Raw genomic sequence first — 14,617 nt, 5'->3', positions numbered from 1 at the left:
AGTACAAATATATATACTAGAAAGTATAAATATAGAAGATATAAATATTAAGTAGTCTTTTTAACTTGTCCATGTTGAATTTTATTTTTCAATTACCAACACATAATTTTGTAATATGATTTTATGTATACAGTATATAAAGCATAGTAATATTAGTAGTTAACATCAATCATTTTTGATGACAGAATTAGTTTCGTATTCTCAAGGTCTTTGCTATTTCCTTAAAGCTGATTTAATAAGAAAACACGAAAATGGCATGATGTAATTCCATATGTACTATTTTTTTAATTTCATTTTTAAAATAAATGTTTTGTTAATTTATGCATCTAGAATTATCGAAAAAAATGTATTTGGTGAAAACAAAGTTTATTTACCTCGTCACATCTACTGACAGACTGAATATTTTTATATATTATCGTTATTACTAAAATGTATTTTTTACGTAATGCATAATATTATATAATAATAACAAGTACTTAATATTTTAATTACATTAAGTTTAATTGTTAGAACACCTTTCTTTAGACTTATTATTTGTTTAGATTAGACGATAAAGCATTAGATTACTTATTTATAATTTACAAAAATGCATTATTGGTATATGAATTAAATGTAGTGTAACAGAGTCAAATAAACTTTTAGCTATTAGAACATTTTTGTCATTGTTTATATAATTAATGTATGTATATAGGGTGTAACTCTTCTATTTGACAAATTCAATAATAGTGCAAATACAATAACGTTAAATAGACGAGTTAGACTCTGTATATTGTAAAGTGTAAAATGTAATGTATATATGTTCAAAAGGGTTTATCCCGTATAAAATAAATATCAAATAATCAAATATATCATCGATTCCAACATTGTAGGTGTTGTTTTTATGACCATCTTATATTAATTCAAGCAATAATGAATACACCTACTGTCCTACTGTATGTAATAATTTAGCTTTTAACAAATTCACTGGGAAGTGTGAATTATTTTAGAATACTAGATGTATTACAGTGAAACCGCTAAATACTGGATACTCATCGTCGCTGAAATGTTATTCGCTATTTGGAAGTGTTCGCTATTTATAGGGGATGGGCAGGTAAATGAAAAAATAAACAATTTCAAAATGTGTATGTTTGTATTATTTTTATGTATGAATTTATTGATATGTATTATTATTTAAAACAAAATCAGTTACCGAATAAGGTGGTCATTTGCTACGGCAGATAAGATAACTACGTATATTAGTATAATATTGTGTAAAAATGTTAAATGCATATTTAATAAATCATATAGGTAATTAGATAATAATAACGATAAAACTTATCAAAATCTAGTCATTAAAGTGTTCGTTATTTAGAGGTTTACCTACACATAAGTAGTGATGAAATTGTTACCGATCCCTGAAAAATATTCTCTATTTGGTGCTATCCATTAAGGGGAGGGGGTTACTGTATAATAATTTGTAAAACGACAGAATTAATAATTATTCTGCGTATGAAAATTAAAACATAATAATATAATAACTCAACTGCATAGGCGTCATTTGGTAGATACATTAATTTAAGTATTAAATCGTCCAATGGTTTGCTTGGTTGTTGTTTTTGGTAACCATAATAGGAAACTGGAAATACCCCTAACAGCTCAGTAACAGTATAATGGTTTTGATATATTAATGGCTTGGATATATTGTTGTTTTGTGTAAAGTTTTTAGACATGGGCTACCCAGCTTCATTGTTATGCAAGACTCTAACCAGTCTAACCGTAGCTTTAGACGTAGGCAGGTTCTATATGATAAATAAGTATTTATATGTATTAATTAAATTATAATAAAATTTTAAACTTTGTACACAAATTATGTAAATATATTTTTTTTAACTATTTATTTTCTCGAATAAAATACACATGTACTATTAGGTACAATATATATACATATTTATTATTGAAGTATACCTGTAGCATTTATGAAAGTATTACTTATTTTAAACATCGAATTGATTTAGTTATAACAATATTTTTTAGTTAAACATAATTAAAACCTATAAAACAATATCGTTATAAACCACAGTAATTTACGTATATTAGTTGTATTGTTTTTTTGTCCTTGTAAATACTAAATAACTGTAACATGGCATATGTTCTGTTATTCTGGGTTGTTGAAAAATCCATAATATGTCTGCAAAGTTATTTTCAAAATATTCCCCTAAATCTTATTCATAAGTTTCTTATTTTTTATTTTAGTATTTTGGTGTTTTTTGATTTTAGATATTTTAGGGGGAAATATGGATTTTATCGAGTATTTTAGTACATAGTTTGTTAAAATATTATAAGTTATAACTAACAAATAAACAAACAAAATAATAAACAGATATTTTTTTATCGATGTAGGTATAGTTTTTTTGTATTAATTACATATAACTTATTTTTGGTTAGTATTATCTTAGTTATGATATACAATCTACGTGTTTAATGCATATCTATTTAATTTGTTCTAATCGTTTGGAACACGTTTATGATTTTAGAAATTGTGCTACGAATTTATGGACTGTAACCTTTTTACGGTATTGTAACACCAAACGATATGGAACATAGCCAGCTCTCTATACTATCATACGTAACACTACTTACATATTAATCGTTTTATTCGCGAAATAGGATATAGCTATACTGGTTCAATGAAATATTTTTCATTTTTACTCTTAATGTCTCTCCATCCGTGTTATTCTTGTTGAAGGAATGTATTAATTTTAGTGCTTTTCAATTACATTTAGTAATTTCCCAACTGTTATATTTTGTTGCTTAAATAAGATGTTTACATAATTAAATATTCCCCTAGAGTCATTAAAAAAACATTAATAAGGGTTGGTTGATTAATGTACCGAGAAGTTTAATCATCTACACGCCAAAAATAAATCAATTGCTTCACCTATTAGCCCGTTTCAATTAGTTCACTTGAAAGTTATGTTATTCAATTATGTCTGTATTTTCGATTAAAATATCGTTTTTATTTTATTGGAATAAAAATGCTTAAAGGAGAAAGAAACACATGCGTGTCATCTATAGTGCTCGAACGGCAAATGAGATATACCATATTATACTGCATTGGGTGTGTGCGTCCCTTGATAACTTGCATCCCCTCGGGATTTAAGACACGGATAACTTCAACCATATACAAGTTCGTAAATCCAGACAAATCGGTAACGATTGTAATCTCCTCGAATCCACAAATCAATAAGTTTAGCGCATTTGTCGGAACACATTACGGTTCGTGATTTCAGATCTCCTGTCGATCAGCAGGAGTCTTTTTGCTTTGCAATTTTTCTACCAAAAATATATTGCAGTTTTCATTTGAAATACTATTCAGTAAAAATCATTTGCCAAAACTTTCATGAGTAAATGTTTGGGTTTACAAAAATACTGCAGTAGTGCAATTTGTCCTTATATCGTTACTGTCTGTAATGATATAATGTTCTGTATGTAGTATTACTATATTGCTATGCGTATTTGTCTGAACAATGTTATTATACCTCGTTTAGTTGTATTGTTCTTAATACATTTCGAGAATCTAAAGTAAAATCAGTAAAATACAATTTAAAATAGATACTTACCTATGTAATGTATTATTTAAGTCGGTTTCAATAATATATTATGCTGTTCACTAAAACAATGCTTTTAATACTTTTTCGCCCGATTAGTTGTATTTTGTTAAATTAATCAAATTATTTTCCTATTATCGTAAAATAACTTTAATTAAATTTTTCATCAAATTTATTAGTAATTATTTGAATATGGTTACTTTTTGCATAATTTATGTATAAAGTTCACATATACATCATATTTATTTTAAATATATATTTAAATTCATGTTTCTGATTAATCAATTTATTGCATTTTATAACTCAAAGTTCTATCTAATCAATAATTGTTTAATAGAAAATTAGTAAACAATTTTTATGCAGTTGAATAACTTATGACATTAAGTTACATACATATTTAATATATATATTATGTGTGTACGAGTATTGATATATGAAATAATTTAACAATTTTTGTGATATTAAGAAAATGAATTTAAATTTTATAAAGAGTATGTTTTGAATTATACATATTTAATTTTTTTTAAATATGTAATCATCGTTGAGAATAAAAACTATTACTTCCTTAATCTGAAAGTCATTCTATAAACTGAAAATATGGACGTCTATGAGATAAATCCTTTATAACCTACCTTAACCTTTTGAAAAATTGCTTTAGTAAAAAAAAAATGCTCTGTTTTATATAGTTCAATGAACAAAATATTATTAATTCTGTAATGATGTGTTTTGATCTGAAAAAATTAAACTTCTTTTAATATATCATTTAAAGTGAATTTTTAATTGAAAATGTAATTATATTTTAAAATACAATACATATTATTATATATTGTGACGAATAATGAATATGATAAATAATATTGTATACTTACTTATTAGATGTTAATTGACTATACTTAGTATATATATATATTCGAAGTAATTCTTTTAACAAGAACAGAAACACTCATTATTTTAAAAAGAGTAAATTAAATTGTTTTAATTTAATTTTCCAAATCAGACTGTGTTTTAGAAAAATTGTATTTATAATTTTAACAAGGTGATGAATTGTTTTAAATGTATATAAGCTCAGTAGTATGCTTGGTGGTTTGCCTTAAAATATTGATTCATTCACTCTTATAACTTGATTATACTTTAAAGTTATTAAAAATTAACTATTTGTTTGAAATTAAATTTTTTTATATTGACATTTTTAGAAAAATTAATTATTAAAAATGTGAAATCAAAAATGTGTGTTATAACTAAAAAAAGTAATAAGTACCGAATTTATCTGTATAATATTTTCTGTAATAATATTTATTTGTATATTGTTAGTATACTAGAAAATCTTAGTTAAATGTACTAAGGGGATTACCACTTATTGTGATGTTTACAAAATATTCATTTCACAGATTGAATCACTCATATTTTTATTTTTATTTAAATTTCTTAAATTTAGTGTTATTTGATTTACCACGATTAAAACTGAAATAAAATATTCTGTATGGTAATTAATGTGTAGTGCATTTAAAAAATGTTTAATTAATGAATTACGTGAATGACAATCAAAGCCTCAATATGCATTGGCAAAATTAATAAAGACTTTTATTGTTTCAACCAAATAGTTTTAAACTTTGAAATATAATACGATTTACATTTTGATTACGAAGTCGAAGGATTTCAAAGTCAATGATCTTGCCTGTATATTAAATTTTACAAATTATTTGACAGTAGAAAACGTACTGACGTGCATTTATTTTAATTTAATTTTAATTCAATTAAAAAAAAAAAAAAAACAATGCTTCATTATTGTTTAGTTCTTAAGAATCATACATTTATTATTAATATAATTTTTGTATTTTTATTGGGGTCATTTTACACCAATGTAAAAAATTTTCATTCGATAATTGGTTTTTAAATATTTTTGCGATTTTAATAATTTAATTTCTTTCTATTTATTATATTTATTCAATTTATACCTTTTAAAACGATTTAACTTAATAAAACGTAAAAAAATATTGTTTTAATATTTATTTTAACTTATTATAAAAGAAATTGTGTTAGATACAGCTAAATCGTAGATCACTAGAATATTTGGAATTTTAATTTTTTAACTATTTAATGATTGTTTATTTGTGCATTTTAAATGTTATGATTTTTATACCCGGTCTTTTTTAGCTTATAATTGTTCGTTAAATGTGTTTTGTGTTATAATGTAATTTAATATTGGATAATTGAGAAAAATAAAATATTTAATAATATGGGCAATACTTATCTAAAACAGTGGAATTGTATGATACGTGTATCATAATTTTGATAACTGTATTGAATTTCAATTAAGTCTGTATCATATATTTTCGACTATTTAACAAAACTGGATAGGTAGTTGATTATTTATTCAAACAGTGTCAAATATATTTTTAAGAATATTAAGAACACCTATATTTTTAAGTTGACCATTGATAATAATATATATTTGGAATTGTTCTTATATATTTTTAAATGATAAAAGATATTATATAATTAAAGTGTGTATTGTGCTAACTAAATATTTGCATTTATATGCAATCCAGCCATCTCGGCCTCCTTGTTTCCGTAACTCGTGGGATTTCGGAGCGCATTAGTTATCTATTTAATGTAGTTTTAATCAGTTATATAGTTATATATATATAGTATTATACTGAATTACAATTTATTAATGTTTTTTAACCTATTATTATTTCACCATTTAGAATTCGATGAATAAAATTTCAAATGTTTGACTAAACCTCTGAGTATATATGTTTGACACAGATTTGCTTAATATATTTGTTCACCTCAAAAGTATGATATTTAATATAAAAAAGTTAAAAAAAAAACTATACATATTGAAGGAATCATGTAAATCTTTTTCAAATGGCAATATAGAAAAACATTTTTTACTTTAGACTAGAAAATACATTTTTAGTATACACTATAAAATATATATTTATGATATTTTAAAATGAAAAAGTTTTATATCGCATGTATGATTTAAAAATATTTTGCATCATGTTACATAACATTTATATTAATTTCATATCTTTTTTCCAGCTATTTCTAAAGAAGATCCTGACCGCAATAGAACATCTCGGGATGCATTGCCGAGTAAATTGCAATTCAATGGTTATTCCGAAGAGTATCTTGATCGAATTGAACCAAACGGAAACATACCTTGTGCCAATGATGAACACTTGTCTAGATACGGTAAATAATACTTAAATTAATTGCATACATTAAAAAAAAAGTTAAGATATCCATTAATCTTAGTATTGGGATAGTATATTTTAAAACTTATATATATACTAATAAATGAACGACTTTCATAAATGTATAGATTTTATCTTAAAAGTTAAAATTATTAAAATTAATTATTTTCTATAATGTGATTAATGTTAGTGATGTTATTTTTATTATTACTATAGGTATATTTGTAGTATTGTGATACATTTATTATTCGAAAATTCGTAATTTTATTTTCACTTGGTGTCTACTTTTAAACTTTAGTCATATTGACTATGTAGACAAAATAAGGTACTTACTCTGAAATATATTGAAGAATAGGAATGTAAAAGAGTATTGTTCAGTAACAAGTAAAAGAAATCTGATTATTAAAGAAAAAACTTATGTACTCGTAGAAAATATAAATCACCACTTCCATTTATTCATATTTAATTCTAACTTTTTTAAACCTTAAATCACTGCTATTAAAATCAATATTTAATAATATTCTATAATACTTCTGTAGTATCTTAATACCACTTAATTTACTCAAAGACCAAAGTATTTATGTATTTACTTCAATATTTTATATTCAGATAATAAATTCTTTAAACTATGTATTTTTGTTTAATATTAAAGAAAAAAGGTAGGAGGTCTAATAATAAATTAAACAGTTTATTGAATTGTCCTCTTTGTATCTTATTTTTGTCGATAAAAAAGATTCAATTTTAAAGTAAATTAAAATTATCTTTATATTCTTTATGGTTTTCTCGTAGTACACAAATATGTCTGTAATTAATTATTTTTTTTTTTAAATATATTTTGATAGATGATTTATATACTTCTTCTGTATGTGTAATTATTGTATAAGCTACTTAATATATATTATAATATGTTTAGATTTGATAATATATTATAGGATATAACCTCGGATATAACAATAAGAAAAATGTTATAAATTAATTTTAATCAAATTATTATTATAAATCTTAGTATACATAAATAGATAGGTTCATTTAAATAGTGAATAGGATATTTATTTTATTAGCTTATAATTTAATGACTCCGTAATGTATTAGAACTTTGTATAGTGATCATAGGTTCTATTGGTTTAACTACAAATTACATCATATCCTGAGTTTAAATATTTCAACTCAATCATATTTTTATATGTATCCTTCGCATTAATACTGGTTTATTTACCTTATAATTTTCTAATATTCATATTTCATACTGCTTAGTAGTTAGTAAAATCACAAAATAGAATTAAAGCCGATATTTATTATTTATGTTGCATTATATTCTATTATTACTGAATAATTTAACTTTTTAATTAATTTAACTTTTTTTTCATTTAAGTTTAATTTCTTCAATAGTTCAATGTAAAGTACTAAATAATAATAAAATATATTTTATTTCCATTGAAACTTTAAATTGTTTCTAAAATAGTTTGTACTATTATTTGTTCTTAATTGTTGAATTGGTTTGCAAATTGTTTCTAAGTTCTAATAAAGTTAAACCTATATTACTATTTTCCATAAAATAATTAGTTTGGTTATGCTTGACTTAACAAATTTATGTTACCCAAAAAATAAATTTAATTTATATTATTAACTTTGATTACCTTCTGATATTGAATTATTTTGCAAAATAACTATAAATTATACTTGTTCAAACTAAAATTGAATGCGTCTTGTTTCGTCATAATACAAATTCTGTAAATGCCTAATTTTAGATTGATTTTGGGTAACTCCAAGTTTTTAATAAAAAATTAATCATGTGGCAGGAGTACGCCATACTATAGAGCTTAATACTTCTCTTTTAAACTTACGGGTTTCGAAAGCTTTTTATCCGTTTTTTCTGAACTGTCAATAAATAATTACTTAAATGGATAATATGCATGAATAAACACCAACCATGAAATTTTTATGGAATATGATACGCAGTTCTCTTTAGTAATTCCCTTAAAATAGTTTTTGTTTTGATTTATTATTATTACTTTTAAGTTTTAATTTATTATCATTGTATTAACGTAAACACTACTAAATTAAATCGACTGTTAAGTTATTGGATGAGATTATAAAATCTAACAATATTTGTAACTAAGATGTTTAGTGATAATATGTGACATGTTACATTGTTATTATTATAATAATTCAACTACTTTTGTTGTTAAATATTTATTTTTTTAATTTTAAAATGCTTTAGTACGAGTTTCGATTAGGTTCAAAATAAAACTTTGTATAACGGGATATTAATAATGCTTTCAAAATGAGTAGTTATGATTAAAAATTGGCTGTGCATGCATGTGTTTTTTTTTTTTACCAACTTTTTAAAATCTTCACTAGGTATCGATAATTCAAATTAAAAGACATTTCGTATAGGTACTAAATTAGAGTTTTTAATGCTATGCATTTAGCTGCTTATTATTAATACTTTCTCTAGAAATGAAAAAATCAATATCTTGTTGTGTTTCGACGATTAAAATTAAAATGTAATTTACTACATAAGCATTATAAGTAATCAAGTACACTGCAATCAATTGGTTAAGTATAAATTGGAATTTTGTTTTTTACATCATATTTGTTGTAATGTGTATGATTATAAAGAATAATGTCACGAATAAAACATATTCTAAAATATTAATTTGTTAAAAAATAAAATCCTTAGGCTAAATATATATTATGTGCGTGTTGGAGAAAACAAAATTTACCTACTTTTTAAAATATTTAATGTACAAACATCTATCATGCATTAATAGTTATTACGAACCACGAGCATGCTTGTAAAGTTGTATATCATACATAAATGTGTATACATATCAATACCTAACAATATCTATAAAATATATTGCATAATAATTTAATTAGGTTTATTAGTAAATAATTAATCTAGGTACCCATTAAATCGTTTATATTCCTAATTTTCTTTCATTTGACCTAACCTAACAAAATACTAGAGTCTAGACATTTGTTGAGAGATATCAATAAATCCAAAATTGAAAGGAAAATTCTCATTCGAATTTACTAAATATTTTATTTTATTTTATAATAATCCATCAATCAATTTCACTCTGTATGAAATATAGGTATGGGGAACGTAAAAAACGTTTTGTTTTTTTTAGTATTGACAATGAGAGATGGAGCACTTCTACTTACCTTGCATGATGATGTATTGTTTATGTGCTTATTTTCTCCTTTTTATTAATTTATATACTTGTTGAAATTCATTTTTCTTTTCATATAAAATTATACAATGTTTACCAACCGATTAATTTTAAACTGATAATTATACTTCGGTTTCATTAGCATTTTTTTAGTCAATAATTTGTTGTTTTTAAATATCCGTTATTTAATAATTTTGCCGTTGAAGATTAAACTTTTGACATTTATTTTATACACTATACCTAAAACAATGATTTAATTTTTACTGTTTTATTAACATTTAAAAAATAAAAATTACAATTTTTAACTACAGCTTAACCTACCTCATGAGACTTTAATCTTTCTTTAGTTATTAGCTTATATTTTGATTGCATAAATAGTATATTATTTATTTTTATTTTATTTTAAAGAAATTAATTAGATATAAAAGTGATAGTACAATGTTTTGTATTATCTTAAACTAATATTAAAATTCTTTAGATAATATTATTATGTATAAATTATATTTTTAATTAGTGTTATTATTTAAATTATTGTATTTAATTTTTAATAAATATTAATCAGTGTTTATTTGAATACAATATACAAAAAATAAATTGCCTGCTAAGAAATTATAATTATTGATTTAAGTATAACATGTTTCTACTTATATAGAATTTTAATAATATAATTATATCGTTAGTGTTCATACTTGTGATATATATACCTATCATAAGAAAATTAGATTTTCTACAAATGAAAAATAGCATTTTACTTTTGCAATGAAAACCACTATCTTATTATACTTACAGTTTACTTAGGTTTTTACTTGCAGCATTAGCTCAATTTAATTTGTCAGAAGTATAAAAGGTGAACCCATCAAAATCCCATTACGGTCGTTTGTCAAATACCCGCCCCGTACGCATGTTAACCTCGTTAAGCGGTTATGTCACAATCTTTAGTGCTTCTGTCCCTGCAGGTCTCATCTATGTATGGTAACGTTTCACTTTTGATTGGTGACGGGAAAAAAATGAAACCGTTCGCATCATATCTTCCATCATTCTATAACCTATTGGTTGAGTTTTCTGCGGCACGTATATAGATTTTTTATTAAAAGTTTTTTAAGCCATAGTTTTCTATCTCAGTATTATTGTTAGTAATAAAAACAGTTCGCCATTTCTATATTCAACCTACCTTAAAACGTATACACATCAACATATTTTATACATTAAGGTATTTATTATATTAAATAATATTTAATTTATATATTTATATTTTATCAAAATTTTAAACTAAAATTTACAGTATTCCAAAGTTAAATTTAAAAACCAATCAACACCCTAAGGTTATTGATTATTTAAATAAATATTAATAAATATTAACCTACCTATTATTTTTTTACTAAAATACAAATGTACATATCTATTAAGTATTTTTTATATACCTAGGTATATAATATATATATTTTTAGTACGATTCAAATGCGTTATAGATGGGTTTTTTCTCAACAAAAATTAATTTGACTCTAAATTCATAAAATTTAAATTTAAAGAATTTTAATGCAAATGCCTTTTTTTTTTAAGTGAATATTTTAAACAATGTCTAAATACTTATATCAGAGTTAAAACTCTTAGAGTTTTAAGTAATATCATTTAATTTATTTATTCAGCCATTTTAATTTATTACCTGTAATACATTTAATTATCTGTTCTTAGAATTCAATTTTTTTTCTTCTATTTCTATAATATTCAATGTAAGTATTATGTTTTTATAATGTTAAAATAATTAATGCTATATATTCATTGAGAATTTATTATTTTAATAATCGTTGGTTTATTAAAAAAAAAGATTCATGTTGTCCTAAAATTAAAATTATTGAATCAAAATATTATTTCATCCTTAAATAATATTGTGTGATTTTATAATGTTTATAACTATTCTTCATTCTTAATTATTTCGAAAAATTTTCCAAGGATATAATTATCTCCTAAACGAACTTTGTGACTTTAGAAACAAATGCAAAGGCTAAAAGAGTGCTTGAGTTTTCAAGTATTGGTTTTTAGTGCTGTGTGTTTAATTTACGTAGTTGTGTTGCTGTATAAATATATATTATTGGATTTTAGGTGTCAAGATATACTTTATAAAAGTAATATAAAATAGAGAACATAATATTTTTTTAATCTCCAACTTGTTATTGTAGATTTAAAAAACAAAATTCTCGTCATATGGTCTGTTAATAAAATCTTATACTAGTCATTTTGAAAAACAAAATTGCCATTTTTACATCCATGTAATTTTAAATTAAGACGACGTGTGTACCTCGACTCTAAATATTACATGTGCGTCACGTGCTATTGTTCATTTACACACACCGCCTACAATGTCTACTAAAGTTCAATACTCAATGTAGGTATACTACTGCAAAATACAGGTTCTAACGAGCACTTATTTATGGGCTAGTAAATTTTCCACAGTTTTCTCTTGACTATAAGTAAAACGGTTTTACGTTTAGAAAAAAAATACGCATTCGTTTAATAAAATACGAAATTCACGTAATAAAGAAGACATTGGCAAATTTAGAACTTCTTAAAAATGTATGTTATACAATCTTTTGTGTTATTTATTATAAAAAATAACAGCTAGGAAATATTTTCATACAATTAAACAAGCAGCTTAATCAAAAAGCATAAAACCATAAAGGGGTTAGCGTGTGCATTATAGCATACACTGTAAATAAAGTGCATATTTATATGAATATATATTATACATATATCTCCACCACGTCTGGCTCGTATATTATGAACATAATGGAAGCACCCCCTCTCTATTTAACAAGAGCAAAATGCAAAGCTGATGAAAATTACATTTAAATCAATAGTTCTACACCATGTATTCGACATTAAAGGTGACCATAACTTTTGATTGAATTTACAGTATTTTGTTTGACCTACCAACTGATGTAATATCCACCCTGTTTTTTTTTTCATTCTTTAAATAATAATAAATTTAAACTTTTATATAAGTCTTGCCCATTTAATATAATCCCAAACAGTTATTGTTGACGAAAAAAATTATATTTATATTTTTTCAATTATTATTTTGAAAATTCTGTTATTTTTTCAAATATAAATATGATTTTTTTTTTTTTTATAGTGACTAACTCAAGTATAGTTATTATTTAAACAAAATCGCTTGTAGAGGATAAAATACAATTTTAGAGTATATAACTGTAAAATCTGTCGTTAGAATTTTAGGAACCCGGAATTTCACATAAGTGAGCTTTTCTTATTAGCTTAATTACTATTCTTGTTATACTCCTTTTAATTTAAATTTAAATTTTACTAAACTAGTTTTAATCAAGTTTACATCTTTAACATAATTAGTCTTTTATATGAAAGTCAAATGAGTATGGCGCTTAGTATTATTCAAAAATAATGTCATTTTTTATGGTTAAAATTAATTATTAGATTATAGATTATTCTATATTTAAAAAAAAAAACAAATGTATTTAAAAGATACCATATATTTTATTGTTTAATTAATTCACGAATATCAAAAAAACTACATTTTATAAGGTATTTATAAGTAAAAAGTATCAATTAAATATTTATTATAGTATTTGGTTAATTTTACCTTAAATACTGTATTTTGGAACTAAAATCATTTAAAACATTATTTTAATACCATATCAATAAATTTATATAACTAATGTTAGTTTTCAATTTTTGAAAATAATAAATCGTTTATTTATTTATAGTTATTGTATAGGCATATATAAAATATAATTTTTATAATTATATCATATATGTAAACAAGTATTTAATAAATGGTATCACGTGCAATAAAATATGTGTATACTTTTTACTTAACTACTAAAAATACATTAATATTATTATAAAAATAAAAAATATGGTAATGTAATAATTTTAATGTACCTACATTTTTTCCAACAGCACTATTTGAATATTTTGAATTATATACAAATAATTTTGGTGATATTATCGAATATCATCTTTTATCTATTTTTTATTTTACAAATTCTTCGTGTTTAATTATTTGTATATATTTTATTATTCGTATTTGTTTATATTAGATATTAATATTTGCAAAAAAAAAAAATATAATAATAATAAATCTCAGATGTTGATGTTATTCTATGCATTTTAAGAATTTTTAATAATACAATTCAGTACTATCGTTGTATGATGCTTCTTTCGGTCAAAATATAAATTTGTACAATACGAGTAATTGTATATTGAATATAATATTATTATATTATCATTTTTTCCCAACATTTATTTTTTGGGCTGTGATTGATATTTTTAATATGTTAACGACATCTTGTGATTTATGTTATATCTTAAATTGTTTATTAATTTATTGTTGATATATATTTAATAAATACTTCTGTAATAAAATTGTATAAAAAAAAGATTTATATTATAGCGATTGGTATAAAAAAAAATCTTATAAAAACATATTCTACCTTTCTTGTTTTAATATAACCAACAAAGATTTCCCTAAGGGGTTGATCTTTTATTTGATCGCACCCTTTTTGGTGGATAGAAAAAATCCAAAGTTTTATTTTTATTACTGTAAGTTTGTATATCTAAAAATGCTAATAAAGGTATTCCAATTGCAGATGGCTTGTAAAAGGATTTTTATATAGCT

The 14,617-nt window shown here is 23.0% G+C and overlaps 1 protein-coding gene across 5 annotated transcripts in view; it reads left to right on the top strand.

Annotated features, from left to right (window-relative positions):
• The window catches only part of LOC132920052 (cyclin-dependent kinase 14), a 47,402-nt gene that overhangs the window by 24,158 nt on the left and 8,627 nt on the right, over positions 1-14,617 (top strand). For all 5 annotated transcript variants that reach the window (XM_060982094.1, XM_060982093.1, XM_060982095.1 and 2 more), the window contains one exon: positions 6,636-6,788. In XM_060982094.1, the coding sequence (XP_060838077.1) occupies positions 6,636-6,788 (153 nt within the window). The remainder of the gene's footprint in view (positions 1-6,635; positions 6,789-14,617) is intronic.

This window comes from Rhopalosiphum padi, chromosome 2 (assembly GCF_020882245.1).
Source record: "Rhopalosiphum padi isolate XX-2018 chromosome 2, ASM2088224v1, whole genome shotgun sequence".
Classification (NCBI taxonomy): domain Eukaryota; kingdom Metazoa; phylum Arthropoda; class Insecta; order Hemiptera; family Aphididae; genus Rhopalosiphum; species Rhopalosiphum padi.
This window is presented reverse-complemented; position numbering and strand designations above follow the sequence as displayed.